Source organism: Cynoglossus semilaevis, chromosome 8 (genome assembly GCF_000523025.1).
Source record: "Cynoglossus semilaevis isolate Cse_v1.0 chromosome 8, Cse_v1.0, whole genome shotgun sequence".
Taxonomy (NCBI): domain Eukaryota; kingdom Metazoa; phylum Chordata; class Actinopteri; order Pleuronectiformes; family Cynoglossidae; genus Cynoglossus; species Cynoglossus semilaevis.
In genome coordinates this window covers 5,281,197-5,298,447 of record NC_024314.1, presented here as the reverse complement: position 1 = coordinate 5,298,447, position 17,251 = coordinate 5,281,197, and the positions used below count along the sequence as shown (strand labels likewise).

The following is a 17,251-nucleotide window of genomic DNA, read 5'->3' as shown; positions in this document are numbered from 1 at the left end:
ACAGCATAATTATACTATTAAAATACCCTCGTTCATGTAAACCTGGATTTAAAATACATTTTTAAAAAATATTATTATTATTAAAATAATAATATAATTCGTAACGCAACCGTCACTCCGGCCTCATGGAGGCAGCACTGTTGCATCCTGGCTGGAGCTGAGCGTTTTGAGGAACTAGAATGTAAACAGTGTTCAGATGTTAGCCACTATCGTTATAGCTGCTAACTTTTCTATGTAAGCTGTCGAATCGTACCGACTCTCCTTTATGTTTATTAGTTGAACATGGCGCTATCATTGTGATTATTGATTAACAGCTTCCATTCCGGTCTTTCTCGGGTCTCAAACGGTAGGTACAGTTGTTTCCTGGAGGGTCAGTGAACCTGCTGTCGCTTTTGAAGGTCGGAGAGCACAGTTATCCTACAGTGTGGATGTATCAAGGGTAAGGTTATTTAATTACAGGACAAAATTGACATCTCAACGTTTTAGCTTCATGATATCTGAAAAAACAAACACCAGTTGGTGGGGGCATAGAGCTATTGAAGGAGAGACATTTTGTCAACATTTTTTGTGTCCCTGTGAATATTATTTACTTTGTTCAATGAGAATATATGTCTTATATCAATAACATGATCATTCTTAAAGTTCTGATTAGTTATGAAGCAACAGCCGAGAATGTGGTGATGTGTAGGGAGGGTAGGGGCATGGTTCAGGAACCATCACCCAATACAAAGTAGTAATACAGTCTCAACAATGTCTGCTCTGTCTTTTCTTTTCTATTTTCCTTTTATTTCTTTAGCTATTTGTTGATATTTTAAATGTAGATGCCTTAAAGAGCTAAAGATTTGAATACACGAAAGTGGTTGAGTTTTAGTCTGTGTTATTGTAAAAAGAAGTGCATTTTTTAGAACGACAGAAAAATGTTTTTTATTTTTTTGTTTGTTGGTTTTTTTTTTTACCATGCATTTAAATGAGTGGCATTTTGTTGTTGTTTTAGACATATGCTGTCACCATGACCAAAGACATTGTTGTTGGAGATGAATTACCAGACTGGGTCGGGGCCAAGGAGTTCTACCAAAAATATGACCCAAAAGAGGTGATCGGCAGGTGAGTCCTGCAAAAGATATCTGGAGAAAAATACCTTCTTTCTTTTCTTTTAATTGAATGTTGTTATCTATGACATCAATTTTCTAGAGGTGTGAGCAGTGTGGTGCGCAGATGTGTGCACAGACACACGGGTCAGGAGCTGGCGGTGAAGATTATTGAGATCACAGCAGAGAAGATGACAGTGCAGCAGCTGGAGGAGGTGAAAACCTCCACGCTGAAGGAGATCCAAGTCCTCAACATGGTGAAGGGACACTCCTCAATCAGTATGTCGGAATTCTATTCTTCTAAAGTCCAATATACTAAAATATTTTGTCATGTCATAACTTTTTTATGTGACTCCTGTTCTTTTAGTTACACTCATTGATTCCTATGAATCCACAACCTTTATATTTTTGGTGTTTGACCTGTGAGTATGACGTCAAGTCTAAAGAATGTCCATTTCGTTTTTTAGACTTTCTCCTAAAACTTTGTTTTGTTTTTCAGCATGAGGCGGGGGGAGCTGTTTGACTACCTCACAGAAAAGGTTACTCTGAGTGAAAAAGAAACCAGGTGAGCACCAGCATCAGTCCACTGCCCTGTTGTAGTAGAGTGTGTGTTTAAAAACATGTTGGTGTGCAACTGCAGGAGTATGATGCGTGCCCTGTTGGAAGCCGTGCAGTACCTCCACTCCCTCAACATCGTCCATAGGGATTTGAAACCTGAGAACATTCTCCTGGACGATCAAGGACACATCAAACTGTCCGACTTTGGATTCTCTGTGCACTTGCAGCCTGAAGAGAAACTCAGAGGTCAGTAGTAATAACTGCAGTGTTTAAAGTGTTACATGGTCAATAAGATGAAAAGGTACCATTTTAATTCTGTTTTCATCAGAGCTTTGTGGAACACCTGGATATCTGGCCCCTGAGATACTGAAATGTTCCATGGATGACATGCACCCAGGTTATGGTCAGGAAGTTGACCTGTGAGTCTTTTTTATTGTTTTAGTAAAACTACAGCCTGTATGCCTCAGTATTGACCTCATTCTTACTGACATGTTGTGACGGTTTCGTGGTATCAAGGTGGGCCTGTGGTGTGATCCTGTTCACGTTACTGGCTGGCTCGCCGCCGTTCTGGCATCGCAAACAGATGCTGATGCTGAGGATGATCATGGAGGGTCGATATCAGTTCAGTTCTCCAGAGTGGGACGACCGATCTGACACTGTCAAAGATCTGGTCAGTTTTTTCTTCTGGGGATTTTTAACTTTGTAGAAATGTTTGATCATATTCTGATCACTTTTAGCTGTTTTGAGCTTACAGTAAGCTTAATCCTACATTGTATTTTAATTGTTTTGATTATTTTCTAATAACATTATTATTGTTAAATCTTTTTCTTTTCCTCTCTTTGCTAGTTCTGTTTGTTTTTAGATAACTTTAAACCATTGTTGCAACTTTTGCCATTTAGAGATAACCGTTAGGGATTATTAGGGCCGTTGACTTAACTACTCATGTAGTCATTTTTCTGTTTTTCTCTTCATTTGTGATCTCCAGATAACCAGGTTACTTGTGGTGGAACCCGCTGTTCGTCTCACAGCTGAACAGGCGTTGACACATCCCTTCTTTAGACAGTACCAGAAGGAGGATGTGCGACATTTTAGTCCCAGAAAAACATTTAAGGTGATTGTTACTTTTGACTGAACTTGTACTTGTCACTATAGAAGACAAAACTCTCATCTGTTTTCTTCACTCCTTTTCCTCTCAGGTGTTGATAGTCACTGTACTAGCTTGTATCAGAATGTATAGCCGTTACCGTAGAGTCCGACCACTGACTCGGGAGGTGCTGGCCAGAGACCCTTACTCCATCCGAGGAGTCCGCAAACTCATTGATGGCTGCGCCTTTCGTATCTACGGCCACTGGGTGAAAAAGGGGGAGCAGCAGAACCGAGCCGCTCTCTTCCAGAACACAGCTAAGATCATGCTGCTGGGCCTGGAGGAGTTTGAAACATAAAAGGATCATCCTCAATCCTCATCATCACCTTGATGTTAATATTTAACCTTTTCATAGGCTTGAATGGCAATTTTGTTTTTCTAACTTTGAGTTACTGTCTTTGATTTTAGGACGAGGGAAATGAGAGACTGGGACGTTTTTATGTGCTTTGAAGAAACTTAAATAGCTCTGTTGCTAAAAAGCCTATGCGGGCTGTCATTATGAACACATTTTCAAACTGCTCCTCACCAAAAGTGCTCAAAATATAATAATAAGTGCAGGGCATCAACTTTGTAACAACGCACGAACTTGCTCATATGTCCTCAACAACAGAGCTACCAATAAAAATTGTGAGGTTTCCTTAAATCTAAACTTTGGCTCTGAAAGTACATATAAAGCATGCAAAACGTTGTACTCCCTATCTGCATGGAGCTATGAACATATTTTCTTTTTGGTCCATTAGGGTAGAACCCACTACATTCTGTACATTATGGGTGCATTGTTAAATTACTGTTTATTGAGAAATTTTAAATGCTGATCAATGGTTGAGATTACAGACAAGATGCATATCTGAGCACTGTGTGGTTAAAGTGAATGTTGAAGCACTGTGATTAATTATTTAATATATACTTATACAGATGTATACAGTGTTGAAACTAAAGAGTGGTCCAGTGTATAAACTAGTGTTACATTTAAATACAGTACTGTGAGGAGTTGTGGTGGAAACCCATCAAGCATGCAGACATTTCTCAGGAGGAAACCCACTCATGTACAGTGAAACCCATTTGTGACCATTTCTCTGACTGGAGCTGTGTTTCCTACTCACCTCATTCCTCAGTGTCACTTTTCCTCAAACTTCCTGTCTGAGAAATGTACAACATTTGCACATTTACTTAAAAAACATTCAGTGTACTGCTGTGTACTGAAGTTATTATTTTTATTAATAATTAAACAAATTTCAGTCAGTGTTTGAGTGAGCTTATTTCTTCTTGGCCTTTTGACCTCTTTTGGACTGCTGAGAGTCTGATTTCTTGCTTTGATTACCCGCAAGAGCTTTCATCTTCTCATCCAGCTTGGCAGAAACGAGTGTCATCTGTTCTTGGACTTCTTTCTCGATCAGTGTCTTCAGTTCTGATGTCTTCTGACCTGAAAGTCAGACCAGGAAAGTAGGTAACAAAGCAAACTAGGTTTTGCACAGTGTCACTTGGTGCTGTTGTACATGAAGGGTCGTACCAAGTGTAAACTCTTTCTCCTCTTCTGTTTCATCTGACACAGCATCTACCTCTTCTACACATGAAAAGAAATAATGGTTTAAATCCTGTGGTAAAATGTCTTCATCTCTATTGAACTACTACGGACAGAGGAAGTATTGGATAACAGTGGGCGTCATTCTGTCCATGTGTAAAACTACATCAACAGCACTACTTTAAATGGATTACCTGGGACAGGAACCACTTCAGGTTCTGGGACTGGAGCATAAGATAAAGTCAAATTAAGTTTAACCTAAACAAAATAATGAGAGAGGAAAAAAAACAAAAGTCCACTTTTAAATTGCACGCATGTAGATTAACTCAAAACATTTACAAATAAATAACACATTGACCTTTATGCTCTCACCTGGGGGGTGAAGATATATTTGTACAGCTTGTAGTGTCTCATATAAGTGCTGTTGACATACTGTACAATGTTGTCTGCCTCCTGGTAGCTGAAGATGTTGATGCTGAAGGGAGGGCGCTGCAGTCCACACAGACATTGAGATGCAATAATTTAACTTCACAATGTTGGCCAAAACGTGTGACTTAATGTGACTGACTGGGGACTGTTTTACACACCCTGACGGAGTGACAGAGCAGGAGCTCGTTGCAGTATTTCAAACACTGGTCAATGTTGTCAAGTGGCGTCTCTGGAAAAAAAAAACAAGGTTAAAACAATAAACCTATTAACTTTGTCAGTATAAATCAATCTATTGTGAAATTGACATTAACCAGCAGCAGATCTCACCTGTCAGCATTTACATCCAACATGTACAATTATCAACAGTTCTGAATTACTTATGATTATATAAAATATAATGTAGGAATGCAGATAATCAAAACAAACTAAAAATCTATTAAAAAGGTGCAAAAAAAAAATAATACTACAGTGAGCAAAATTGTGCTGTGTTTCCAAAACTGAAATCATGATCTGTTGTAGAAGACCTTGTGGGTAAAAGAGCTCCAGTACATATTTCCCAACTTGTCTTGGTGAATAAACTATAACCAACAAGAAGAAAAGACAGTGATGGCGACCAGACTCCACTCACCTACATTAGCCTGGTGGACAGATTTGACGATGGAGAGCACAGCAGACGTTTGCTCCTTGTTGAAGTTGTTCTCTCGGCAGAAAAGCACAGTTTGCACATAGAGCTCCAGCAGAACTCCTCGTTTTGGTTCATCAAAGTCGATTTTCAAAACAGTTTGTAACATACTGTGGGGAGACAAGATGAAAAGTAAGCACTGGTGTGTATGTCTGTGTGATCAGGACCATACAAAGACACAGTCACCTCTCCAGATCAGGAATAGACTTTGTGTTGTCGATCATTTCCATGTCATGATATGTCACGTCCGTCCTGAAAATAAGTGTAAAGTTGTGTGTAAAGACAGAAGACCATGAAGAACATGTCACATGTGAAGAACTCACCATAACATCACTGTTGGCCTGAGGACATTAGGGACCTACAACAGGAAAATAAAACAGTCTGGTCAGATTAAAATTTAACGGTCATCTTTGTTACTTCACCTTTTAGAGTAGAGGGGGCAGATGAAATTTTGCCAAACAATTTAAATGTATATGTAAGACCTCATGGCTAAAAGTTGTCCAAAAAGACAATAGTTAGTCTTGGAAGTCAGAGACTTATAGCACAAATATATTTGGTCAGGGTTTAGCAACGGTTAGCCAAAAACAGTAACACATTTGAGTCAAAAACTGCATGTAAAATGGTCTAAAATACCTAAATCACTAAAAACAACAAAACAAATACAAAAAATCTACATAGCAAACAAATTCTACACTTATATTTATCAAACATAATCCAAATGTGATGTGGTCAAAATTAGAGCTAAAAGCGTCCCAAAGTTTTAACTAAAAGTTAGCTGTAATACAAAAAGGTTACACAGAACATACATGGGAAATAGTTCATTTAATCAAACATGTACTGTTTGACTCAAATAAACTCGACGAGACCACTTTACCTTTATTTCCTTTTCCACTGTGGTCATGATTTATTGATGACGAAATCTTTATAACCGGACATCTACAGGCAGAAATGTTCGTTGGTTTTGTTTGTTGCTCTCCTCGCCTCGTCCCTACTCTTTTACTTAATCTGTGATGCGGTTTCTTTAAAGTTCGCTCTCACAGCGTAAAATTAGCGCCTCCCTCTGGTCCTACTCTCTTCTCTTTTATTTATTTATTAGTATCGATGACATTAGATTAGCGTAAAGGGAACGCGTTTGACTTTGATGTAGCACAAACCGACACTTTCGATGACTAAAATCACCCACGAAGTGTCTAAAACACTTCCTGTTTAGACATGTATCCCAGCAACCTCTTTTCCCCATTCTCTTATTTTGTTTCCGGGTTTACACAAATACATACAATGGGTGTAATAGGCCCCAAACTGTGGCTCACAGGCCAAGTTGATTTTAAGGGGTCATACAAAAATATGTACAGCTTGAGTGCAGGTGTAAATACGCTGTACTTAGTAAGACAGACAATGTAAGAGTTTGTAAAAGTTTATTTTGCTCTTACATTGTCTGTCTTACTAAGTACAGCATATTTATAATAATTATAATAATTTTACTTGTATAGCACCTTTTATATAATCATGCAGCTCAAAGTGCTTTAACAATTTGACAAAAACTAAAACACAGGGTTGGCAGATTTTTTAGACATGCCAAGTGATGAAGTCAATGTCCCCCGGGAGCAATGAGGGTGAAGGAAAAACACCCTCATAGTTTTGCTTGATTGGATTGATTTACACCTGCACTCTGTATGCTGTACATGTCAGTAGTTATTTACAACCATGATGTCACGTATCAGTCCCTGACACAAACAAATACAGTGGTAAAATAGAGAATCCGATTTTTCATGTACTTCATCCTGACTTTGTTAATTGAAGTTTCAGAATTTAGTTCATTTTAGGAAATAAAATGTTAGTATAGTGACAATAGCAAAATACAGTGGCTGTGTTTATCTCACATGCCAGGCTGTACACCTTCTCCACACAGACTGAGCTGTGCTGCGCACTTTAAGAACATTATCCCTCTTTAATCCACTTTGCCTTCTGCCACACGCAGGTGGAGCGACTGTCAGACGGAGAAGGCTGGTGTGACCAAACGCCTCCTTCTGTCTTTTTATTTTTATTCAAACAGATTGAACCTTATTCTTTATTTTAATTCTGTTTATCCTTGCTTGGACATGGAGAACGCTGACATGAGACAACAGAAACTGGACAACCAGGTAAAACACATGGTTTTTTATAATATTCTAAAGATGTTCAACATATTTTTGGTTTGCTGGACAAGAGAAATTGAAACATACTAAAGAACCTATTTTTTTAATATCCTTTTAATAAGTGCAGAATAACAAGGGTGGTGGTTTTTACATTGCACAATAAGATGAACTGGGGATGTACAATCCATGAACACGGGGGGCGGGGGGGTAGTCTGACCGCACTCAGTCAGACTTTGAAGACCCCTGGTCATTCATCATTACAGTTGTGTTTTCATCCTGTGTTCACAGCGAACACTTCTGATGAAAAAGCAGCAGAAGAAGAGGACTGACACCCAAATGGTGACGGACACTCGGGACAGTCGCCAGAAGAAAAGAAAGCACAAGCCTATTGGCTCTGATGAAACAGTTCTGCTCATCAGCCAATCTCTGAGCAGCATGTCCCTCAGTGGTGAGTGGTCGTGCAGCATGTTATTAACTGTTTCAGGAAAGGATATGTGAAAATGTGCACAAAGTATTCGAGTAACTTGAAATCTCACATTTATTCCTGCAGATCAAGTGGAGCACGCTCATGACAACCCTGTGGATGAAATCACTCTGGGCGAATGCAATCTGACCACAAGCGTCACATTAGAGGAGCTGCCCGTGGAGAAGCCCTTCTCTCCGAAGAAGATGGATTTGGACATTGAGGAAGACTCTGAGGTAAAGTGTGAAGAAGATGAGGAGGAGGATGCTTCTACGCTCACAATAACGCCAAAGGATGTGAGGAAGGACCAACCTGAGCACAACAGCGGTACAGGAGATCTTCATGAGTCCAAATGTACTCCAGAGGAGTACTCACAAGTATTTGTTCATGTTTACCTCTCCAACTGTGTTTCTGTTTTCCCAGAGGTGGATCAGAACAGAAAACAAGATGAAGGTGAGACTGAGGAGAAAAAGACAAAGACGAAGAACAAAGCCAGAGAATGTGACAGCACACAGAAGACGAACAAGACAACCAGATCACAGAAAAGTAACATCTGTTTTTGTGATTTGTTAAGATGTGAGAAAATGAAAATCATGGAGACAGTTGGGTATCAACAACTCTTGTGTTGTGATGAAAAGATTCTTTCTACGGATTTTGGTCTAACATGAGTTCTCATGGATTATGTTAATTATCAGAACTATCCCATAGACCTTTCTTTGTACTTCTTCCCTGTGAAATTGTGTTTAGAAAAAACTCAACTGTTGAACTTGTAATTTCTTCATTACAGGAAGGCAGTTAAAGGAGGCTTTGAATGAAAAGACAGAGATAGACTCAGGAAGTCCAAAGACAAAACAACAAGACCACAGTGATGATGATGATGATGACGACGAGGAAGAAGGTTCTCGTAGGTCTGTCCATAAATTGTCTAAAAGGAAAGGACAGTTGGACACATGTGAGTAGATAAACACTGGCCTTCATCAACCATGCTTTACAGTTATTTAGAACAACTTCTTTCTTCATTTTATCTCTGCAGCCAGATGCCAAATAAGTGATGAAAGTAAAGATGAAGAAGTTCAGGAAAAGGAGAAAAAGGGGAAAAAGAAAAAGGAAGTAGAGAAAACCACACCGAGTCTGGCATCGCTGAACTCCAACTATAGGGAGAATTCATCCTCAGAGAGTGAAAGCCATGAAAGAGTCAGACATCACTCTGCCATACGCATGATAAAACAAAATACACAATAATACACACTAAAGACATTTCTGATGTATCACAGGAACTAAGGTTTCTAAGTTTAATTTTTTTCTCTCTAAAATTTAGACAATGTCTCCGATGTCTTTGGAGGACCTAGAGAAGTTTGCTTTATGGCCTGCTCCACGAGACGTTACCATACAGTGCAGGATCACAAGAGACAGGAGGGGCATGGAGAAGGGCATTTACCCGACCTATTACCTCCACATGGAGAAGGAGGATGGAAAGAGGGTAAGCTCTCTCAGAACTGAAAATGTACCATCAGGCGTGTTCCTTCTATCCTTGTTTTTACTCCTCCTAGGTGTTTCTGATGGCGGGCAGGAAAAGGAAAAAGTGCAAGACATCCAACTACCTCATCTCCACAGACCCGACTAATCTATCCAGAGACACTAACTGCTATATAGGAAAACTAAGGTATGGCTCGTTTATTTTCCAAAACTCCTGACAGAAACTGTAGTTGCAGGTAACTGATCTCATCAGAAAACTCTGCCTCAGGTCAAATGTCCTGGGAACTAAGTTCACAGTCTATGATGAAGGAGAAAACCCTGACAAAAAGCCTTTCATTAAAGAGTGTGAATCTGTGCGACAGGAGCTGGCAGCCATTTGCTACGTGAGTCCACACCCGTCCTCTGGATTAATCCTACAACATTTCACAGGGGAAAAAAACATTCTTTTTTTTGTCTCAGGAAACAAATGTGTTAGGCTTCAGGGGTCCAAGGAAAATGACAGTGATCATCCCTGGGATGCTGGAGAATGACGAAAGAGTCTCAATCCGGCCAAAGAATGTATGGATTTCAAAATCTAGAGAAACTGCCAAATATTGACAGGAATGAAACTTTTTGAAACAATTTTTCTTTCAGGAGCAGGAAACTCTGCTGACCCGCCACGCTAATGGCAACACAGACAAACTGGTGACTCTGATGAACAAATCTCCGAGCTGGAATGACCAGACCCAGTCTTATGTGCTGAACTTCCATGGACGTGTCACCCAGGCCTCAGTCAAGAACTTTCAAATCATCCATCCTGATAATGGTACAATGTCAACTGACACAGAGTCTAAATGACTTTCACCATGTGTGTCCTCACATTCCTCTCTCTCCATCCTCCAGATGACTACATAGTGATGCAGTTTGGCCGAGTCGCAGAGGACGTCTTCTCTATGGACTACAGTTTCCCCATGTGTGCCCTCCAAGCTTTTGCCATCACTCTGTCATCCTTTGATGGCAAACTGGCATGTGAATGACTAATACTAGTGTTGCTAACTGTAAATCAATACCTGATCTACAAGAAAATAAATGGTTTTCTAACATTTAATGAACCATGGCAGATGTTTTACATTACAAAAATCTCACAGTGCACCACCAAACATTGATGTCACAAAAAAGTATTTGTAATGAATTCTAATGATCTTCTCTTTTTAATTAACTCACAAACTTTAATCTTGTTTAGAAACAGACCAAAGTTCAGTAAATTAATGTGCTTGTTCATCACAGAAAATGTCGATTTTCAACAGGGCCTTGCACCAACTCCTTTGATGTGTCATTGTTATCAGTGGCGTTGTGCTCTAATTCTGTCTTCAAGATTTAAGCAAAAGTACTTGTGTACCACAGACTTTGCAGTAACCTTTTTGTTCTTTGCTTGTTTCAACACATATGCAGATAACAGATAACACACACACTCAAAGCCATAGGCCCGTATGCCAACTGCTGTTAAACTATCAACTTCCACCCTAACCTAAGCTGTGCCCTGCTTTTGATGTAAACAGATGAAAGACACATGAAAGAATGTGCTGTGACACGCGACCATTACATCATATTTTTTGGTTGTTTCTTCTTGCTGTTTTACACCATGTGTATCACGTTACACCCCCCAATGGAAGCAAAAAAAGATGAAAACAGAATGGAGGAAATAATGCTGGGAGGACAAACTGGAAGAGAAATGTGACGTGATAACACACAGCATCAATTTTGCATAAAGTGAAATAATTACAAATACATTTAGAGTGTAAACACAAAAGACCAAAAGTGGTGTAAATACTACATTTATACACTGGCAGTGTGAATTCTCAGCATATTTTCTGTGAATATATTTATATTTTTTAATAAATATTGTGATTAGTTTTGCTTAGTTATGAATGGTCACGGCATCAGACAACAGAAGCTGGACAGCCAGGTAAACAAACAAGGATTGTACTCGTCTCATGTAGTTAATACAGTTTGAAGCACGCTTTAAATTTTTTTCATGTCTTGTTGTAGAAACAGTGCTACAACAGTATTACCCATCTGCCTCTCTGACCTAAATTAAACATTAGTAGAATTGTTTTATCATAAAATTGTACACTCAATTAACCAAACAAAACCATAATTGTTAGTAAATACAACACATCAGGTCAGAGAAAATATACTACTCCACAAAGTCAAAAAAGACATCATAATTATCTCTCCATTTTTATATTCAGAGTCATCGTTATGATGTTATTTTGAATGTGAAGATGCGGTTTTAGCAGTGTAGCAGCAATGTCTGATTTTGAAATCAAGAGATAGGAGTAAAAAAAATAGTTGAAAAATTATATAAGCTACTCTGAAATACAATAAAACTTCATGTTGACTTGAACGTAATAAAGTGCCACATAACTGAACAGTAACATCTGGTAGTAGAAGAACGGATTTTTTTTGTTCATACTGGCCTTAAAAACCAAATGGGAACTATTGTTGTTGTTCTCTTTACACTTTTGCAGACTTTGAACTTGGGAAGGAAATCTACTCCAAGGCTATGCTGTTTTTTATGATGCGTTTTGGCAATTTTGTCAACAGTCACCTTGGAATAAAGAATAAAACAGAAAATGAACAACATTGTTCATTTTATTGGAGATTTTATTGAAAGTTCTTACAGGTCTTACAGAGAGCAACACAAGCACTTGTCTGTACGAGCACGACCGTTTGCAAGCTAGTGCATTTTACATTTATAGTGTGCTGGATACAAGCACACACGTGTGTGAGTGGGGGCAAGTTGACCTCAGTACCATCACCACCTGTGAGATTATCTGGCCAAACGGTAACTAAGAAACAGGAAGGAGGTGGATACTCATTTCAAGCTCTTACAGGAACCATAGAAATGATAAGGAGTAGATCTCCCATCACTGGCTAGCACGCATAAGGTCAGGCTGGTCGTTTCAGAGTTTTTCCACTGACTGCGTGAGTTTCAGTACAAGTCAAATGGTGAATAATAACACAGAATATAATTTTGTCATAACAGACGTAAAACAAACATTTACTTTTGTTTACTTTATTTTAGTGTATAACGACTTGTCTTGTTTGACTGCTTTTAACTAATAAACCCTTTAAATATTTCTCTACAGATCTATTATCTTGTCAATTTTTTGATATACAATTAAAAATAAATGTAGCGTCCGATAATCTGATTTAATAAAATGAAGTGAAATTCATTTCACATATATGTTTGTATCTACAAAAGGACTTTCTATGAAATATCCACAGAGCAGTGTGGTCTCAGCACAAGCACCAAATCAGAACTGCCTTGAAAAGTATACAACACAAAACTTTAAATTAAATGCTTTATTATTCAATCTGCCACAGCGAAACCTTCTGATGAAAAACCAGCAGAGGAGGAGGGCTGACACCCAAATGGTGAGGGACACTCGGGACAGTCGACAGAAGAAGAGGAAGCACAAAGTTGTCTCCTCAGATGTCAGTCAGTCCAGGAGCAGTACTTCACTGAGTGGTGAGTACGGAAAAAAGTAAATAACAATAGATGGATAAGACAACTTTTTGTGCAATTGTATTGACAACCTTGTTGTGTTGTTAAAACTTTATTTTTGCAGATCAGTCGGAGGCTTCCCAGGAGCCCTCAATGGATGACATCACACTGGGCAAATTCAATATGATGTTAGAGGTGATGCCTTCAGAGAGGCTGTTCAATGGCCGAAAAATAAGTTTAGAAATTGACCATGACAGTGGGGCAAGAGGGGCCTTGGACAATGAAAAAAAAAAAAAAAAGGACAAAAAGAAGAAGGAAATTCTTCAGCATAATTCAGGTATGAAGGGGTTACTTGTCTTGGCGCCAGATGGTCTACAATGAATTAAAAGCTGTGAGTAAATGTCTTTATTCCTATGGAATGATGCAAAACTGTCACTGGCTGCATTTACAGAGATGGATCCCAACAAGGAACGAGATGCAGACAACATGAAAAGAGAAAAAAAATCAAGAACAAAAGACAAATTAAAAGAATCTGAAGGCATAAAGAAGTCAAAGAAGGAGCCGAAAACACCGAAATGTAACATTTGAATTTGGGAGTCCGTTTAATTTTCCTCTAAACTCTGCTTCTGCAACGACCTTTGCTAAATTTCTCTTTTCCTCCCACAGTAGACCTACAATTAAAAGAACCTTCGACTCAGGAGTCAGAAATGTTGCCGAGTCCAAGGGTGAAAAAACAGGACCACAGTGAGGACGACAATGAAGGAGATGTGGCCCGGAGGATGGTCTCAGGCACCTCTCTAAAAGTGGCCCTGCCATCCCACCGAGACCCCAGCAGCTCTACAACTTCTGCATTCACAGGTGCTTCCTCCGAGGTCACCTGTGTTCCTCGGAGTCCGTCCTTGTACAGCGCTTTCAACGACAGAGTAAGAACTGCAACATCCTGCACTGTCAATCAAAGCTGTGACGTGTGTTCTCTACACCAGAGGTCTGCAAACTTCAAAGAGCCTTTATCATTTTAATCATTTTAGGAAGAGGAAGTAGTACTGTGCTGTTTATCTGTTATATCACAGGAAAAACACAAAATGCATATTCCAACAATGTACCAACGTTTTCACCAAACATAATGCCCTCTACCACCACTGCTGCTAAAAGTGTCATTAACTAGCTTTGGTAGCAGAGGACAGTGACATCATGTCCTCCTGTGGTGTGAAACTTGTGTGAAATTTGATTTCTGTCAGTACAGATGAGCCACAGCAAGCAGACCTCTGTGCTGTACTATAGTCTAAATGGATCACAGATGCTAATGGATTTTGGTTTTCTTCTCATTTAAGTCCATTTCGCCGATGTCGTTCGAGGATTTGGCGGAGTTTGCCCTACGACCTGCTCCCATAGATGTAACGATCAGATGCACAATCACCAGGGACAGGAGGGGCATGGCCAAGGGCTTATACCCCACTTACTGTCTCCACATGGAGAGGGAGGATGGAAAAAGGGTCAGCACATCTGAAGTTGAAACAACTCCGTGCCTTCAAGTATTTATGTACAGTATTTGACAATATTTCCATTTACCTCAAAGGTGTTTCTCATGGCGGCAAGGAAAAGAAAAAAGTGCAAAACGTCTAACTATCTCTTCTCCACTGATCCGACAAATTTATCTCGAGGCACAAACTGCTACTTAGGAAAACTACGGTAAGTGTTTTGGGTTTTTTTCAGCACTGAGTCACATTATTTAACTTCATTAAGGATAAACCCTTTTTCTTCGTAAAAGGAAATTTTCTTCATATATATTTGATACCATTTAGTATTTCTAACACCAACAATCCATCTCAGGTCAAATGTTCTGGGAACCAAATTCATTTTCTACGATGGAGGAGAAAACCCAGACAAAAGTCCTGTTACTGATTGTGAGTCAGTGCGGCAAGAGCTGGCAGCAATTTGCTATGTGAGTACTGACACAGTACACTGCATGCTTTCATTCCATACTGTGGTCAATAAAGAATGGATGGATGGAATTTAAATATGTAACACAGTCATGTTTCAAATCACAGGAATCCAATGTGCTGGGATTCAAAGGTCCAAGGAAAATGACAGTGATCATTCCCAGAATGTTGGATAACAATGAACGAGTGCCCATTCAGCCAAAATATGTAAGACTACATAAATGTTCATACACATGTACCGTATATGTTCACCTTGTGAGATTTGTGGGAGGAAGCTGAAGTGAAAAACATCTATTCTTTCAGGATCTGGAGGCTCTTTTGAGTCGTCGCTCAAACGACCTCACGGACAAACTGGTCACACTGGTCAACAAATACCCGAGCTGGAGTGAACAGACTCAGTCTTACGTCTTGAACTTCCATGGCCGAGTCACTAAGGCCTCTGTCAAAAACTTCCAGCTCATCCACCCCGATGATGGTAAGATGTGACTGGATCTGCCTACATGTCATTGGAAATGATATCAACCGAAACATTCGAGTAATTGAATGAAGTATCTGGCTTTATATGTAATTGGTATTGGTACCAGTTCATCCCTAGTACAAGAACATTTCCAAAAGTGTCAACACATCCCCAGACATCTGCCTCATTGGCAGAAGTTCTTTAAATGTTCCCTGTGCCTCATTAGTAGAAGTCGATGAGCGACAGTTGATTCTTCACTCTACACTTCACTGACTAAGTTGTCCCTGCTGTCTTTCCCAGATGATTACTTGGTGATGCAGTGTGGCCGTGTGACCAAGGACGTCTTCTCCATGGACTACAGTTACCCCATGTGTGCACTGCAGGCCTTTTCCATCGCCCTGTCAGCCTTCGATGTCAAACTGGCCTGTGAATGACCCAGGCTCCATGCTTCTGGATCCTTCTGGATTCTTCTAGAATATTGACTTACAGCCAAGGAACCTCGTTCATGACAAAACCATTCCAAGGACTGAACTATTATATCTAACTGTTTTATATTACTTTTTTCTAGTGTAAAAAGTGAAAACATAGGGTTTTAAGTATTTATCACGACATTTCCACTGGTTGGGTCTGAACTGATCTGAAGACGAACTAATGGACTCCATGGCAGTGAGCCGCAGACTCTGAAATGCTTCATGCAGCCATGATCCCCGTCTCAGATCTCCGACCATCAGTTTGCAAGTGTCATGTGCAAAGGGCAATTTTTTTTCTTTTCTTTTTTTTTTTTATACATAGATTAACATTAGTGTTTTTAAAAAAATGTTGTTTTTATATGCATCGTTTTTATATCAGCAGTACAAACATGGGAAAAAGACCAGTTGCGGACAGAGTAGTTATATGACATTGTTTACTCTTGTACAACTTAAGGACTATGTATAGACTCGTGGTTTGGTTTCAATGTATGAAAAATAGGAGCCTGATATGCTCTGTGGTAGACAGAGTATGTAGACCGAAACTGCATAGATATTTTTGATATGAAAGACCAAATTAAAGTGAACCTTTTGCTATCGTACAGACACGGTTGTCACTGTATCTGTCACTGGAGCTTTGAGTTTAATATATATATATATCAAGTCATAATAAGTTGCACATATTTTTACCTAGTCACTATTTTCCTTTTTTTTTGTCTGTGAACTAGTTTGTAAAACTTCAAAATCTGCACAACTGCAACTTTCACAGGAAGGCACCGACTTAATTTCACGGCCCTTATCTTAGTACAGGTTTTTACCTAACACAACCAAAGTTCATCTGATTTTAAGGTGGTACACATATTGCACAACACTTGTGGTTGATTGAGTCAAGATTCTGATAACTAAGGCAAACGAACTATGGCTGCAAATTTCAGAAATGGGTCAGAAATAGTTTAATTTGCACAAAAACGAAAGAAGGTTGTGGGGAAAAAACTGTATTTATAACATTTCACTGTTTGAGGTCTTGAGTTATAAGCTATAATGTCTATTTCCAGAAAAATAGATGTACAATTATTCCTAATAATATGGTTATTATTATTTTATGTCTATTGATGCAGCTGTAGTGCTCATGTCCAGAGTGAGATGTGCTGGAACAACGTTAGGTTTTAAAAAATATATCTATTCTAACCATCATTGAAGTAACGATTGTGAAACACTTTCTCTTCATCACTACAATCTCTAAAACACATCCGCTTCTCAGTTTACGAGTGTTATCTATTTACTCCACCCTCCCTCCTACCTGCCCTCCACAACACGCTCACACAGCCTTAACCCTGGCTCTGTTCAGCCAGCGTTGGTCAGTAGAGACATCCCAGGGCTCAGATCAGGTCTGGACCGGC

The 17,251-nt window shown here is 39.3% G+C and overlaps 4 protein-coding genes across 7 annotated transcripts; 3 read left to right on the top strand and 1 right to left on the bottom strand.

The window, feature by feature from the left end:
• The first annotated feature begins 84 nt into the window (after positions 1–84).
• Positions 85–3,433, top strand: phkg2 (phosphorylase kinase, gamma 2 (testis)). 2 transcript variants are annotated; one of them, XM_008314228.3, is made up of 11 exons: positions 85–234; positions 351–439; positions 995–1,104; positions 1,192–1,367; positions 1,456–1,510; positions 1,588–1,653; positions 1,729–1,892; positions 1,975–2,065; positions 2,163–2,316; positions 2,632–2,757; positions 2,843–3,433. In XM_008314228.3, the coding sequence occupies exons 3-11, from the start codon at positions 1,010–1,012 to the stop codon at positions 3,086–3,088; spliced, it is 1,173 nt and encodes a 390-aa protein (XP_008312450.1). In that variant the 5' UTR covers positions 85–234; positions 351–439; positions 995–1,009; the 3' UTR covers positions 3,089–3,433. The 2 variants fall into 2 exon arrangements, with proteins under 2 accessions (XP_008312450.1, XP_008312449.1); XM_008314227.3 differs by having other exon boundaries at positions 86–439.
• Positions 3,434–3,992: 559 nt separating this feature from the next.
• On the bottom strand, positions 3,993–6,654 carry cfap119 (cilia and flagella associated protein 119). Its single transcript, XM_008314225.3, has 9 exons — positions 6,298–6,654; positions 5,747–5,781; positions 5,610–5,675; positions 5,370–5,533; positions 4,900–4,970; positions 4,685–4,801; positions 4,507–4,570; positions 4,301–4,354; positions 3,993–4,213 (listed from the first exon to the last, which is right to left on the bottom strand). Exons 1-9 carry the CDS (start codon positions 6,322–6,324, stop codon positions 4,047–4,049), a joined length of 765 nt encoding a protein of 254 aa, XP_008312447.1. The 5' UTR covers positions 6,325–6,654; the 3' UTR covers positions 3,993–4,046.
• A 789-nt stretch (positions 6,655–7,443) lies between these two features.
• Positions 7,444–10,537, top strand: LOC103381722 (tubby protein homolog). The gene is made up of 10 exons (XM_025057738.1): positions 7,444–8,348; positions 8,445–8,567; positions 8,809–8,973; positions 9,055–9,215; positions 9,340–9,501; positions 9,572–9,684; positions 9,766–9,880; positions 9,957–10,055; positions 10,131–10,302; positions 10,380–10,537. Exons 1-10 carry the CDS (start codon positions 8,228–8,230, stop codon positions 10,511–10,513), a joined length of 1,365 nt encoding a protein of 454 aa, XP_024913506.1. The 5' UTR covers positions 7,444–8,227; the 3' UTR covers positions 10,514–10,537.
• Positions 10,538–11,141: 604 nt separating this feature from the next.
• LOC103381721 (tubby protein homolog) lies at positions 11,142–16,604 on the top strand. 3 transcript variants are annotated; one of them, XM_025057737.1, is made up of 11 exons: positions 11,142–11,210; positions 12,867–13,011; positions 13,112–13,324; positions 13,439–13,564; positions 13,654–13,910; positions 14,319–14,480; positions 14,564–14,676; positions 14,818–14,929; positions 15,036–15,134; positions 15,231–15,402; positions 15,685–16,594. In XM_025057737.1, exons 2-11 carry the CDS (start codon positions 12,879–12,881, stop codon positions 15,816–15,818), a joined length of 1,521 nt encoding a protein of 506 aa, XP_024913505.1. In that variant the 5' UTR covers positions 11,142–11,210; positions 12,867–12,878; the 3' UTR covers positions 15,819–16,594. The 3 variants fall into 3 exon arrangements, with proteins under 3 accessions (XP_024913505.1, XP_008312445.1, XP_008312444.1); XM_008314223.3 differs by lacking the exon at positions 11,142–11,210 and adding an exon at positions 11,310–11,442 and having other exon boundaries at positions 13,657–13,910; positions 15,685–16,604; XM_008314222.3 differs by lacking the exon at positions 11,142–11,210 and adding an exon at positions 11,310–11,442.
• Positions 16,605–17,251: the final 647 nt, after the last annotated feature.

Excerpts from the sequence above, each read along its gene's own strand:
- cfap119 (XM_008314225.3), bottom strand. The coding sequence starts at position 6,324 with ATGACCACAGTGGAAAAGGAAATAAAG. Across the intron at positions 4,571-4,684 it reads AATATATCTTCACCCCCCAG|GTTAAACTTAATTTGACTTT; the intron begins GTGAGAGCATAA and ends TATTTTGTTTAG. Across the intron at positions 4,355-4,506 it reads TGAAGTGGTTCCTGTCCCAG|AAGAGGTAGATGCTGTGTCA; the intron begins GTAATCCATTTA and ends TTTCATGTGTAG.
- LOC103381721 (XM_008314222.3), top strand. The coding sequence starts at position 11,401 with ATGAATGGTCACGGCATCAGACAACAGAAGCTGGACAGCCAG. Across the intron at positions 14,481-14,563 it reads AGAGGGAGGATGGAAAAAGG|GTGTTTCTCATGGCGGCAAG; the intron begins GTCAGCACATCT and ends TTTACCTCAAAG. Across the intron at positions 15,135-15,230 it reads TGCCCATTCAGCCAAAATAT|GATCTGGAGGCTCTTTTGAG; the intron begins GTAAGACTACAT and ends CTATTCTTTCAG.
- LOC103381722 (XM_025057738.1), top strand. The coding sequence starts at position 8,228 with ATGGATTTGGACATTGAGGAAGACTCTGAGGTAAAGTGTGAAGAAGAT. Across the intron at positions 8,974-9,054 it reads GAAAGGACAGTTGGACACAT|CCAGATGCCAAATAAGTGAT; the intron begins GTGAGTAGATAA and ends TTATCTCTGCAG. Across the intron at positions 10,303-10,379 it reads AATCATCCATCCTGATAATG|ATGACTACATAGTGATGCAG; the intron begins GTACAATGTCAA and ends TCCATCCTCCAG.
- phkg2 (XM_008314228.3), top strand. The coding sequence starts at position 1,010 with ATGACCAAAGACATTGTTGTTGGAGATGAATTACCAGACTGGGTCGGG. Across the intron at positions 1,511-1,587 it reads ATATTTTTGGTGTTTGACCT|CATGAGGCGGGGGGAGCTGT; the intron begins GTGAGTATGACG and ends TTTGTTTTTCAG. Across the intron at positions 1,893-1,974 it reads GCCTGAAGAGAAACTCAGAG|AGCTTTGTGGAACACCTGGA; the intron begins GTCAGTAGTAAT and ends TGTTTTCATCAG.